This window comes from Crinia signifera, chromosome 3 (assembly GCF_055691185.1).
Source record: "Crinia signifera chromosome 3, ASM5569118v1, whole genome shotgun sequence".
In the NCBI taxonomy this organism is placed as follows: Eukaryota; Metazoa; Chordata; class Amphibia; order Anura; family Myobatrachidae; genus Crinia; species Crinia signifera.
This window is the reverse complement of record NC_139219.1, coordinates 252632228-252645911: the sequence shown is the minus strand read 5'-3', so window position 1 is coordinate 252645911 and position 13684 is coordinate 252632228. Positions and strand designations below refer to the sequence as shown.

The window sequence follows — 13684 nt, the reverse complement described above, 5'->3', positions numbered from 1 at the left end:
CTATTTTTATAGAATCGTTCCTTGATCTAGATCTGGTCCCCATGTAGGTGTGTGTGTGTGTGTGTGTGTGTGTGTGTGTGTGTGTGCGCGCGCGCACACGTGATGACTTAATTGCGGCTGATGAGTGCATGTCATCTCTAACTTGGTTTGTGCACGCCCAAGTCCCCCTGTGTGCGCGCACACACCACACTGACTAGAGAGAAGAGGACCAGGAAGGGGGTGGTAAGAGAGGTGGAGTCTGGGGCAGTGGTTGCCGCTGGGACGGTGGCTGAGGTGACCTGGTAGATGCCAGTTCCTTTTATTTACTACTAGTACAACATTTACATCTAAAAGTAAAGGTTTCTGTAAAAAATAAAACAAAAACTCCACCTAAATAAGTTTGTTACTAAAAATAAATGAGAAACCATAAAAATATATACCTCACAATAAACCCATCCATCCGTGTAGCATTATACAACTGCATCTCCATGTCTGGGACCCTCTGTAGTTTCCCATCATGCTCTACAGTCTTCACCTTTAGGATCTGAATGTAGTTATTACAAGTGTTTCCAGAGCTCTGCCTGACTAGGTTGAGTACAATGGAAACAGCAGCACATAATGTGGGAGCCAAGGGGTTTTCGGTTTGTTTGTTGTCTGGGTGGAGTTCTTGGTTTTCTGGAAACATTTGCACTTGTAATCCTTAATTTATCATGTAACTCCAGGCAAATATGCCACTTGAGCGGCTTATTAGCAAGTGCTGTCTATTAGCTGCATGATCTGTGTATTGCAGGGTTTCCGTGATGCCTGTGAGAAAGGGTTTCTTACTGGGCACAAAGTCTCCGGCATACGCTTTGTCCTGGAAGATGGTGCTAATCACCTTGTGGATTCCAATGAAATCTCCTTCATCAGAGCTGGCGAGGGAGCCTTAAAACAAGGTACCAAGACCTTACTGCATGTGTGTTATTAAGCAAATAAAGGTTCTGCATATAATCCTGTGTAACACTCCTGTATATAGCCTGTGCGCTAGCATTTCCCGGTCTTCTTGTTTCTGATGGGTCTGATCAGCATCTAGCGATCTGTACTCTGTATGTGAATACAGCAGCGTAACCTATTAAAGACACTCAAACAGAAGGAGAAAATCTGTTCTCTGCAGTGGCCTGACATGTTCGTCATTCTGAATATATTTCTTAGAATTCTGCAATTACATCAAGGTTTTAGTATTGTTACAAGTATTCTGCATTTTGTTTTTACTTAATCAGCTTTGGATCAAGCAACAGTATCCATCCTGGAACCAATAATGTCTGTAGAAGTCAATGCACCAAATGAATTCCAAGGGTCTGTGATTGCTGGCATTAACCGCAGGCATGGAGTAATTGTCGGTCAAGATGGAGCAGAGGACTATTTTACACTCTATGCTAATGTAAGTGTATATGTGTTTAAAATACCTCATTGAAGTACTTTTGATTGTCGTTTAGCTGTAGCGCTGAACGACATTGGAGGAAATCACGTTCCAAGACAGTCTTCCTCCATCTTCAGTGCTGCCATTTCCCTTGCTAAACAGTCATACTTCAAGAACCTCATCTCCTCCCAGTCTAAAAACCCCTGGTGCATCTTTGCTATTGTCAACTCCCCCTTTCCCTTCAGAATACAATTTAAGCTCCTCACACTCACAAAGCCATCACCCATTCCTCTCCCACCTACATATCTGACCTTGTCTCTCTACACTCCCACCCGCCCTCTCTGCTCCACAAATGCATGTCGCCTCTCCTGCAAACTGGTCACTTCCTCCCATTCCCGCCTCCAGGATTTTGGCCGTTGTTCTCTGTATCTCGGGAATTCTCTACCCCTCCCTATCAGAATTGCTAACTCCCTACAAAACTGTAAATGGGCTCCAAGACCCACTTCTTCATTAACTCTAATAATTTTTCATCCTAACCCTCTGTTTAACCCTGCTGTGTTATCCCATGTTGTCTGCCCCGTAGCTTTAGAATGTAAGCTCTAACGAGCGGGGCCCTCTCTCCTCATATGCTTTTCTCCGAATATATCCCTGCCACTGTTATAATTGTCTCAGTGTCCGCTGCTGCAGCTGTCTTTTATTTACCATGTACTTGTCCTAATTTGCATTTGTACTGTAAATCACTATTTTCTTGTTTTGTTAGTTTGCTCATCTATGTATTGTCAGGTGCTGCAGAACCTTTGTGGCACCATGTAAATAAACGATAATAGTGTGGTTATTAAACGCTTTATCCTATTCTGTCCCTGGTGCACTACAGTAACTGTGGACGGCAGTATTGTGATATCTTCTCTTATTTTGCAGGTTCCACTGAATGATATGTTTGGCTATGCAAGTGAACTGCGATCTTGTACAGAGGTTTGTATTTTGTGTGCGATATTGACTTGTATCAAGAGCAGGTCTGGATTGCAGAATTACTTTTACTGTTTTGCACTTCTGTGATATTTATGGTCTTTAATGATATTGAAACTGTGCAGTTTTTTTTTTAGGGAACAAGTCAGTGCTTTGCCGACCATTGGTCTAGCATAATGCTTATTCCTAAGGACCGTTGTGTTGGGGGTGGAGATGTTGTTGGTTTTCTAGACATGTATTTGTAGTATTTACCTGATCAGCCTTGGTGAGTGGATACAAATCCAAAGAATCACAGCAAGCTCACGTCTTGCCCAGGGATCATCCTGCTGAGGAGAAGGGGCATATAGGTTATTTTCTGGAACTTCCCTGAAGCTGATAGAGTGTTTGTCCGGGTGTGGTATGGGACTCCGACAGTCGGGATCCCGACAGTCATTATCCCGACGTCGGGATCCCGACTGGCCAGAGTCAGACAGCATGGCGAGTGCAAAAAAGCCCCTTGCGGGCTCGCTGCGCTCGCCACGCTGCGGGCACGCGAGCCACCTATTCTATTCTCCCTCTATGGGGGTCGTGGACCCCCACAAGGGAAAATAGCGGGTGGCCGTCGGGCACCCGGCTGTCGGCATTTTGACAGTCGGGATCCCGACGTCGGGTAAATGATTGTCGGGATCCCGACTGTCGGGAACCCGTCCGGCACCCGTTTGTCCAGGCTTCTTGGCCACTCTGTCAAGCACTTGGCTGCCCCCCACTGTCTCGCTAAGATGACTGTTAAGTGTCTGTGGGATTGGTTTAGACTTTGCACACCGGGGAGCATTCCATGATGTAGGTACTGTGCAGGGATAGCGCCTACTCCTTAGCTTAGCCCCAGCACGTTGTCTTCCAAGGTGTACAACCTTAACCCCCTTTTCCCTGGTGGCCATGACTACTGTAAGTTACAATCATTATGTTGACTTGCAGGAGAATGTTGTCCGTGGATATACCGACAATTAGAAAGCTTTCATCTGCTTTTCAAAAGTTTAGCAGCAAACACGTTTTTTAGTTGTACCGATGGGCCTGTTACTATGACTTAAGCTGCATTATATCTTTGCCAGTACTTTGCTGCCATTCCTCTGTTTGCGACACACTGAGGAAGTGTATGTATTCCTTTATAACCACAGGTCTTCAACCTGTGGCCCTCCAGATGTTGTGGAACTACATGTCCCAGCATGCCCTGACAGTTTTGGCATGCTCTTATAGGAAAAAGTGGCAATGCATTTTGGAACATGTAGTTTCACAACATCTGGAGGGCCACAGGTTGAAGACCCATGCATAACGTAGCACTGAGAAACCTTATTCAGGTCCATCCGCAAAGTCCCCTTGTTTGCACAGGGACCGATTGTTTGTTATTGTGTATGCGCATTTCTGCGCATGTGCTTGTTGTGTGCGGCCACAGCGGACAGATTGTCCACCGGGCACACGCAAGCAACCTTGCGGTGGGTGGCTGCCCCATTACCATATTGGAACGCCCAGCGTTTCATGGGCATTCTCATGGTAACGAGGCATGATGGACAGGAGTGGGGGGGGGGGGGTTGTGGGCAGCCGGATGTCAGCTGGCCGCCTACATCCCCCCGAGCAGACACATCTGTAAGGTTGCTCTGAGGCAACCTAACATATGCGTGAGCCTTCGCCATCATTCAATGGTTGGTCACCATCGAATTATGGGGGTGGATCCCAGCAGGCTGTGAATGGATGTGACTGTGTAACATCCATCCGCATGCCCTGTGTACAAATTTGCTCTGTGAATGGGTGGCGGACAGCCGCCATTCGCAAGGCGGGTTTTGGTGGACTCGCTAGGCTGCGAATTCACAGCCTTCCGAATCAACCGGAAAAACCCCCTGAGTGTGTGTGGAGAATTGTATCTGTTATCGGACTTTCCCCTTCATAATATTTTACATTAACAGGGTTTTCTATCTGCAGAAAATAAACCCAATGTATCTTTCATAAATTATTTTCTTGTATTTGTTTAGGGGAAGGGTGAATACACAATGGAGTACAGCAAATACCAACCTTGCCTACCCAATACCCAGGAAGAACTGGTCAACAAATATCTGGAAGCCACTGGGCAACTTCCAGTGAAGAAAGGAAAATACAAGAACTGACCTGGGCTATTGTGATTCACCCTCATAGGGATCTGAGTCTATCTCTGTTTTTATCTGACAGATAATTTCCCCCTGTATTAGAATTACATTTCAGAACTTTCTGTAGTGTGGATGCAGCAAATATTAACGGTTCATTGTTGGTTTTTGTGAAACCCCTTGAACATGTAATAAAATTCCTGTGTGGATTTGGTTAAGGAAGAATCTGCTGCATACAGGATATTGTCAAATACTGAGTTGTGAATTCCAGCCGTACTCTATGGCAGTCCACTAGGTGCAGTGGTCCTTGCCCCGTCTGGACTGTTACAGTATATAGAGTGTTCTCGGAGAACCAGGAGTTACATCGAACTGGCCTTGCTGCAGGACAGAAGCTACACACCTGTAAGAAAACAGCCCAGCTCCATATCCAACCATGGAATAAAGACCATTAATATACAATTTGGTGTGTTTTAATTGCTGTGAGTTTACTAACTGGTACATATTTTCCAACAGCGTCTAATTATTATTTATTTGTCAGGAATCATGCTAAGGTCTGGTCTGTTATGTGTTGGTTTATTCTTTTTATACAAATTGCAGCCTTCGTTTTTCTGAATTAAGTAAAATCCCTGCATTGGGTAAATAAATATTTCTATATTGATTAACGGATGTCAATAGGTTAGCCCAGAGGTTTCCAAACACAGCCCTCAAGGAACCCTAGCGGTCCAGGCTTTGGAGCGTTCCAAACTGTAACATATAAAACACAAAACAGCAGCTCATCCTTGTTTAAGGGGACTAAACATTTTCTCTTATGTAGCCCATGCACTACATACAATCCTTCGATTTCACCCCTCTTCCAGCACCCGATGTGGCAACACAGATGGCATGCGTCATTGGGTGCTGGAAAAAAACACACTGGGCACTACAAGATGCCATGGGACATCGCAATCACATCCAATCGCATAAGTGTATGGGCACCAGTAGTCATGGGGTGCTGGAGGAGCCTGAGGACTAAGGGCAGTATTCAATGAACCTAATCGCGATGTGCAGCGAATCCTGTTTAGGATTCGCTGCACATTCGCCGTGTTCCGGAGGGCTGGAGCCCTTGCTGCCAGCCCTCGCTGACACAGTATTCAATGCCGCAGGGGCTCGCTGCCCCTGACGGCGAATTTGAACCACCGCAGGGAGTCGGTGGACGATGGCAGGCAGGGAGATGGAAGTCTCCCTGCCTGCCCCAGAACGTATGTGCGGGGGAGGCTGGCTCCCCAGGAGCCAGTCATCACAAGCTACCCCCCGGGAGAGCCAGCAGGGGACCAAATATGCACTGCTCCCGATCGTGCATATGTAATGATCGGGAGCAGTGAATATATGAATATGTAATGAGCGGCTCTCTGCTCCCGGCCCCCTGCTGGCTGCTATGTGTAAAAAAACAAAAAAAACATTTTTTTTTTAAATTAAATATATATTCATGTGCTATAAAAATAGCATGCCCCTTCACAGAATAAAATTCCTGATTTTTTTACACCAAATGTAAAAAAAACAACTTGATTTTAAAAGTTCACTTTCCACTTCACCATGAAAAGATGGCGATTTGCTACACGGCGACACACGGCGAAAATCACTTAGAAAGACGGCAAGAAGTGCACGTTGAATAGGGTGATTCACTTTCTGACCCAAAAAATCACCTTCCAGCGCGAAAATAGCACAAATTCGCGGTGAAACAGGGCGAATTATCCTCATTGAATACTGCCCTAAAAGGGAAGGCAGCCGTGGTGATAAAGAACTATAGCATTGGTTTAAGGCAGTGGTAGCCAACCCTAGCCCTCGAGAGCTACCAACAGTTCACATTTTCCAGACAACCTAGCTGCTGCACTCAATCACTGACACATTTTAAATGATCCACAGGTGGATCAAATTAGCTTTGTGATTCTGTGAGGAGACCTGCAAAACATGCACTGTTGGTAGCTCTCGAGGACTAGGGTTGGCTACCCCAGGTTTAAGGCATCAATCTTTTTTTTACATTTTATTACCTGTGCATAAGTTGTGTGTTTAATAAGTAAGAATGTTTGCGGTTTCCTGAATATAGACTGACTTTTGTTCAATTGTAGATGCTTTGTTTATCAAGTTCAAGTTTTGTTTGTCATATGCCATTAACACAAGGTAGACATACAATGAAATGTACTGGACAAAAAAGGTTGGTTAACCTAATACTTTCAAATACCTAATATAAAGTTACAAAGTCTAAATAAAGTATAAATACAGTAGCACAAATAACAGGACATGTCATCGGTAGTGATACAGTATATCAAAAGTCAGAATTAAATAAATAAATTGCCGTCCACTCTAAGTTAGTCTGGTCCTCCTTGGTGGCTCAGCAATGCAGATTTGCCGGACTGACACTCGGTCCTTGGAGCACACTTTAATATACTTTAACCGTTTTGACTCCTTCACTTTTGGGATGCTAGTTTTGGGCAAAAGTTCTTAGTGTAGCCCAGGAGAATTTATTTCTTAGTAGACATCAGTGTATTCCTCCAGTGGACCCCATGTCTGTAGGAGGAAATCAAGATTTTGGTTCATACCAAATAAATTTGTTTCTCAAATGCCATAAGGTACGCAGGATACCCAGCAATTTGCTCTTGGTTATTGTAGACTGTGTTTGGGCTTACATAATGCCTGGGGGTTCTTCTACCTATTGTGGGATTGTGTACCTTGTATTTGTTATTGTTTTTTCTTCCTCTTAGGCATAGGGGCTGAGAACCTTGGGCTGCCCTGAAAATGTAATTGATTTATTGTCCAATCTCTTCCAGCACTTGCTATACCCCAGTGTATTTCTCCAGTGTCCTCCATGAAATAAATGTATCAGGTATAACCTAAAATGGAAGGAAGAAGGCTAAGGAGCCAACACGCGTTGGAGATACACCACTGACCCATTCATCCAGTCTCCGCCCTGCACCAGGGAGTCGAGCACACGGTGGCCGGCGGAGGTTTGTGGCCACGGGTGTGTGGGATCTCGTGATACCACTCACTTTACGGCCACACCAAAGCCCAGAGGCGCTGTGGAGGACCTGGAAGCAGGACAGTGCTTCTACACACCCCTGCCGCAAAGAGGCCTGCGAGGGACCAGGAAGACAGGTAAGAGTGCACCGTGGGTTGGACGGAACGCCAGCCTCCCGCAACACCTACCTGATTCATCCAACTGAGACTGTGACTCTTTGTTCCACCTGCCACATCCCCATCCATTGCCTCAATCACCCTGACACTCAAGAAAGGACACAGGCTGAGGTTTAAGTCTGATCCCCTACCCCGACCATCGTTATTTTTTTTATTAGCCCCCACCCCAATCCTTTGGGATATTTTTGATTAATAAAAGCCTTTTTATGCAAGCAGCACTCTCAGCACAATTATTAACATATACTGTGGGGCAACATTCATCTGTGTTAACATCACCAGTTTCCTATGTGACACAAACACATTCACCATACTGGTACACTTCAGGAGCGCAGGTTACACAATCCGTCTTTGTCATGAACCAAAATGTTGCACCTCTGACCATATAAGAAGAGGTAATCCTGCTTATGGGACGATTCAATTACATTCATTGCACCGTTCCACATTTTCCTCACCCTCCATAGTGGTGTTAAGGCAAACTAGCAATGTTGCAGTTACATTATATGACAATTATGTGCACAGATGAGCCTTTACTGAAATGTACTTTATATCCACTAATGTATGTATTATGTCTCCGTCTGCCTGTAATAGAATACAGCTCATTATGCAGTATGCTAGGCATCGGTTTTCCCCCCAAACAAGTTTCTTGGTGCAGACTTAAGTACCAAAATAGAAAAAAATGTGCTTGTGTATTTAGCGATATGATGGTAGGTTTTACATTTTCTAGAGAAAGGATAGTAATATCTTACAGACTTTTTAAGGAACTGTCCTTTCGTGTATTTCATACGGGCGGGCTTGTGGTGTGAGGATGCTTGGAATACAGATTGATTGCCTGTGACATAACCCAAGAAATATGTCTCTGCAAAGTGTGTTTTTCTGGTTTATAAGCACAAGTTCAGCCAATAATGTCATAAGATGGGTGTTTGTCATTTTTCCCTGGTTTTCCTCTTCTTAAAATAATACACCCTCTACACAATACTGTTTAAAGTTCATCCATCAGCTACATGTTAGTGTGCTATTTTCAGACTGGTGACAGAAATTAGCCATTTGGAACACAGATTCGGGCCGCTGCATAGGCAATAGTCATCAATGCATCTGTGAGTCCAGCATATAGTTATCATTTGGAATCCTGAAATCCCCCTACAGTAGCCTATGTTATGACTAAACCTGTACAGTGGCGCAATGTCTTCCATATTCATTCCCTGTTAGAGATGGGTCGGTCTTGATGGAAACTGATCTTTTGAATGGTTCTTTTAAAAGAGACATTGAGCTGTTGCTCACTAAAAGGTGAATGGTCATTCTTCAGTTCAGTTTAATTTTCATACAATGCATTTGCCTGAGCAAAGCAGTGCCACACATGGTAGCTTACAGGAACTGTACTGACTGACTCCTTAGGGCTGTCATTCATCCAGCTCCGCAGAGTCCAATCCACACCCTGTCTGAGCTCAGCACTGCCACCTGTGGCAGCTGAGGTGTATTACTTCGGAGAGTATTGCATTGGAGCTGCTGAGTGCTGAATAACAGGGCTGCTGCAGAACTTGAAGCACCACAGGTTCCAGCAGAGGATTTGGTACAGCTGTATGCTGCTCACAGGAGTGTACCCAGTATCAGAAGCAGCATAATATCACAGAAAGGTGAGTAGCATGACCACACATTCTCACTCACAGACACACAGACTTTGGCTAGGCAGTGCACATGTTTTTTATTTATTTATTAGATCTGTGTTTGCTGGGCTGTGTAGTACTTTTTAATTTTCATTTTACAGCACCAGATTCATGAAGTAGAGATCCAGTGAGCTGGGCTCCATCTGTCTGGGTCTCCCACTTGCTTTACGTCCTGGTGTATCCCACCTCTATTACACCAGTGGACCACTAACAGCCGTGTGCTACATCATTGTCTGGTATCAAACGGTCCCCCCTGTCTGGCTGAATTTGCACACTTGTGTGTGTGTGGTGTTGAACATATTGAGGATTGTTGCTGTGGGGATAATCATTTTAGTGGGCTTTATCGGACAAGTGGTTCCGGGTGGCGGCATATGGGATCTTATCGCTGTTCTGCTGGCTGTGGGTTACTAGCTGAATTGAGAGATTCAGCTTACCAAATTAACATATTGGGGGAAATTTACTAAGGTGAAAGTTGTATTTCAAATGGGATGTTTTTCTTCAAAGTGAGTTAGCGAGTCACCCAAAAGAACCGGTTCTTTTTCGCTGGGCGGTTGGTCGGTCACCGCTCTCTTAAACGCGTCACTTCCGCCATACACGGCTTCCCTCTGTGCAGCTTTATTCTATGTGCTATGTAAGGTATAGCGGCGGGCAGGGCCCCCGAGAGGCAGGGGGGGCGGGTACATTTTACCTGGGCCAGGGGGGCCCGGGTCCGGCGGACACACACTTTAAAAAAAATATTTATTGGGCTGCGGGTGCGCCGGGATGACAAGGACCCGCACGCTCATATGTCCGGCCACCCGCCTGCCAGCTGCGGCTGCCCCTACCTTCCCATGTCTGTCCTTCCTCTGCACACAGAGACAGAGAGACAGATGCTAGAAGTCATAGTTCACCTCTAGCGTCTGACAGGAAGCACAGCTCGAGCTCTGCACTTCCTGGTAACGCTGCAGAGCTGTGCTCCCTGTCAGAGACGCTGGAAGTGAAAAATTACTTCTAGCGTCTGTCTCTCTGTGCGCAGGGGAAGGCAGGGGCAGCTGCAGCTGATGGGCGGGTGGCCGGACACATGGGCACATATTAACCTCTTGGCAACGAGCTAGAACCCCTGGCAACGAGCATTAACTCCTGGTAAAAAATATTAACCCCTTGGCAACATCCAATAACCCCTGGCAACGCATATTAACCCCCTGGCAATGGACAATAAACCCCCCTTGGCAACGAGCATTTACCCCTGGGAACAAATATAAACCCGTTGGCAACAAGCAATAACCCCTGGCAATGCATATTAATCCCTTAGCAACGAGCAAGAACCCCTGGCAACGCACATTAACCCCTCCTTGGCAACGAGCAAGAACCCCTGGCAACGGACATTAACCCCCCTTGGCAACGGACATTAACCACCTTTGCAACGGACATTAACCCCCTTGGCAACAAGCAGGTAATTTATAATTTATTAGAAGCCTTACTGTGGGGGGCAATGTGGTGTGGCATAGTCAGTGTGTATCGACTTTTGTGTGACATCCCATTTTTTTGGGACGGTCCAGCGGGAATTAGACACTGCATGCATCTAATCAGGCAGGCAGGGAGGCTGAGGGCATGGCCAGCAGTTCACACAGCACTGGCCATGCCCTCACAGTGACAAAACGGCGCCCAAAAATTTTGCCTCTGGCACGCAAATATATTCCTTTTTCCACTGCCAAAGTTGGGAGGTATGCATTAGGTGCGAGGGGCATTGCAATGTGTGGCATAATGTGTCAGGGGCATTACAGTGTGCAGCATAGTATCATAGGCATTGTGGTGAGCTGCATCATGTTTCAGAGAAATGGCGGTATGTGGCATAATGTATCGCTCGCTCAGACACTGCCCGGCTGTTCCCGACCCAGCGTGCGTGTCTCGATCATAGGTCACGCTGCGCAGGTCGCAGCGCTTACCACCAGCGCCGGAACCTGCTTGCCGCTAGTTCTCCCACATCATACCCGACGCCGGAACCTGCTCGCCGCCGGGCCTCCCACATCATACCCTACGCCGGAACCTGCTCGCCGCCGGGCCTCCCACGTCGCACATGTCTACCCGACGCCTGCCTCTGCACTGCGGCCACCTGCCCCCCTCCGCAGCTCAGAAAAAGTAAGTCAGTGTGGGGGCACAGGGAGCAATTTTCTTTTAGGGATGCCAATCCCGGGATTGAGCATTTTTCAATCCCAGTGATATTGGTGTACCGGCCCCAAGATTTCTGTTGCCATCCCTTACATAGAAATGACCTTCTAGACCTAATTTGTCTCTGTCCCTGCGTCCCCACCATCTCTGTCCCCACCCTCTGGCCCTTCGTCACCACCGTCTCTGTCCCTGCATCCCGCCATCCCGCTCTATGCACCTTTGTCTCCGCCATCTCTCTCCCTGCATCCCCAACATTCCTCTCACTGTCCCTGAATTTTGCCACAATCTGTGTGGCATAATGTGAATTTTATCCATTTTATCACTTTTCAAGCTTAGTACATCTGGCCCTGGGTGTCAACCATGTGCTTGCCAACTCAATTCCCATCTAAAATGGCATTGTGGAGTACTGGTATTGCAGAGGGAGTTGCAGAAGATGAAGACTTGAGAGGCAAGCAGCAGGCTTGTGCTGGTGGGAGGGGAGGGGATGCTTGCATGTGATATAAGATGTAACATCTGACAACACCTGCAGGGCGACGTTCCCCCTTTCCCACATTCCTGGTAGTGGCCGCCCTCACCCACAGTCACAGTGCACATAGAGGAGATTACCAGCTGGGAGGAACTAGAGGAGGGGAGGATCTACTGTGGGGTTCCATACAAGTGTGAGCCCCCTTGCTCCTGATTTTATGTCATGGATCTTAATATATAACAGTACCCTGAAAACAAAATCACAATGAACCCCATAAAGATAAGCGCAATAGCTTGACATACTTTTAATTAAGTTACTGTGGCAGGCCAGGCTATAAAAAGCAGCTTTGTAACTTCTTTGTATCCTTGGGTTTGATGCAACAGAACAGACTGCTATTAATGATTCATGGTTTTCTGCAGAGTTTGTCCGGTGTTATGTGATTATCATGGCAATCAGTCACATGGCACATGATGTCCGAGGCTTTTAAATGCCAGTGTGAGCCCTGTTATCACTATGCCTTTCCCAAATGCTGTCACATGACCATGCTGTTTGTGAGCTTGTGGTTGTGTCTAGCAGCCATACTTGTTTTCCCTCCAAATAGCTTTAAATGTGAGATCATGGTTTTTAGGGGGATAGCTAAGCAAATGAGCTAAGCAAAATCAGAAGGGTTCCGAACTTGTTTTTTATTTAAAATTAATATGTATGCAAATTCACTGTATGGGCTATTTCACACGCTCCGGCTCCTGCCGGGCGGCGAAACCCTGCACGGCCAAATGCCGTGCCGCACATAGTAGTTGTTAATGGACACGATTGTGTCCATTCACACAGGACGGCCACAGCCTGGCCGCCCGGTTGCAGCCGGATCCCACCACTGGAAGGGACGGCTGCTGGGCTGTGGCCATCCCTACCATTGTAAACTGCTGTGTGCTGCACAGCTTCCTGGCCGTGCGGGGTTTCGCCGCCCGACAGGAGCCGGAGAGTGTGAAATAGCCCTAACTCCTCCATAACTGTCACATTGAACTTGGTGATACAGGTTGAGTCTACAGTATATGAAAATCTAGTAACCTACATTATATATATATATATATATATATATATATATATACCAAATTTTATGAGTGACTGAGAGCGACGCCTTTGCTATGTGTATAAAGTATGCGTTAAACATTTCCAATTTAGATATGGCGGTAGCCCATTGTAACCTATGGGCTACATGAGAGCCATTCTGAGATGGAAGTAGCACATTGTAGGCTAGGATCGCACAGCCATCGGGGCAGTGTGGTCAGTGGGGGGTCAGCGCTAACTGCGCATGCTCAGCATATCTCAGGGATTGGCTCCTTTCGGAGCCCTGTCCCTGCGCGTCAGGGATGATATATCCTGCCGTTAGGATTGCATTGTAAATGCGATCCTTGATAAATGGGCCCTCAGTGTTTTGAGTCACTGTGCCACATTCATTTGCCACTTTTACCAGTATGGCCGTTCTCTGATCTCTCACATTAACCAGACATTTTTCACCACTGCTATTTAATGTTTTTTTTTTATTATTATATTCATCTCCGGGGGCAAGGCAGTACTTTTTGTTGTACATAGTTGGGAAAATATTTATTGTTTGCACTTCTGCTTATAAGCCTGACGTAATGGATAAAGTGGGTGCATAGCTTGAAATGCTCTTAGTTTTTGTTTCTGTTGGCGACGGGCTCTTGCATTAAAAATCCTTTTCTTCACCCTTAATCTTACATTAATATGTATCGTGAGCTTTGCCCCACTGACAGACAAAATGTTATTC

The 13684-nt window shown here is 46.1% G+C and overlaps 1 protein-coding gene across 3 annotated transcripts in view; it reads left to right on the top strand.

Annotated features, from left to right (window-relative positions):
* Nucleotides 1–4914, top strand: part of GFM1 (G elongation factor mitochondrial 1) — a 40737-nt gene extending 35823 nt beyond the window's left edge. For all 3 annotated transcript variants that reach the window (XM_083177865.1, XM_083177863.1, XM_083177864.1), the window contains 4 exons: nt 770–914; nt 1239–1399; nt 2297–2350; nt 4348–4914. In XM_083177865.1, the coding sequence (XP_083033991.1) occupies nt 770–914; nt 1239–1399; nt 2297–2350; nt 4348–4479 (492 nt within the window). In that variant the 3' untranslated portion in view covers nt 4480–4914. The remainder of the gene's footprint in view (nt 1–769; nt 915–1238; nt 1400–2296; nt 2351–4347) is intronic.
* The last annotated feature ends 8770 nt before the right edge of the window (nt 4915–13684 follow it).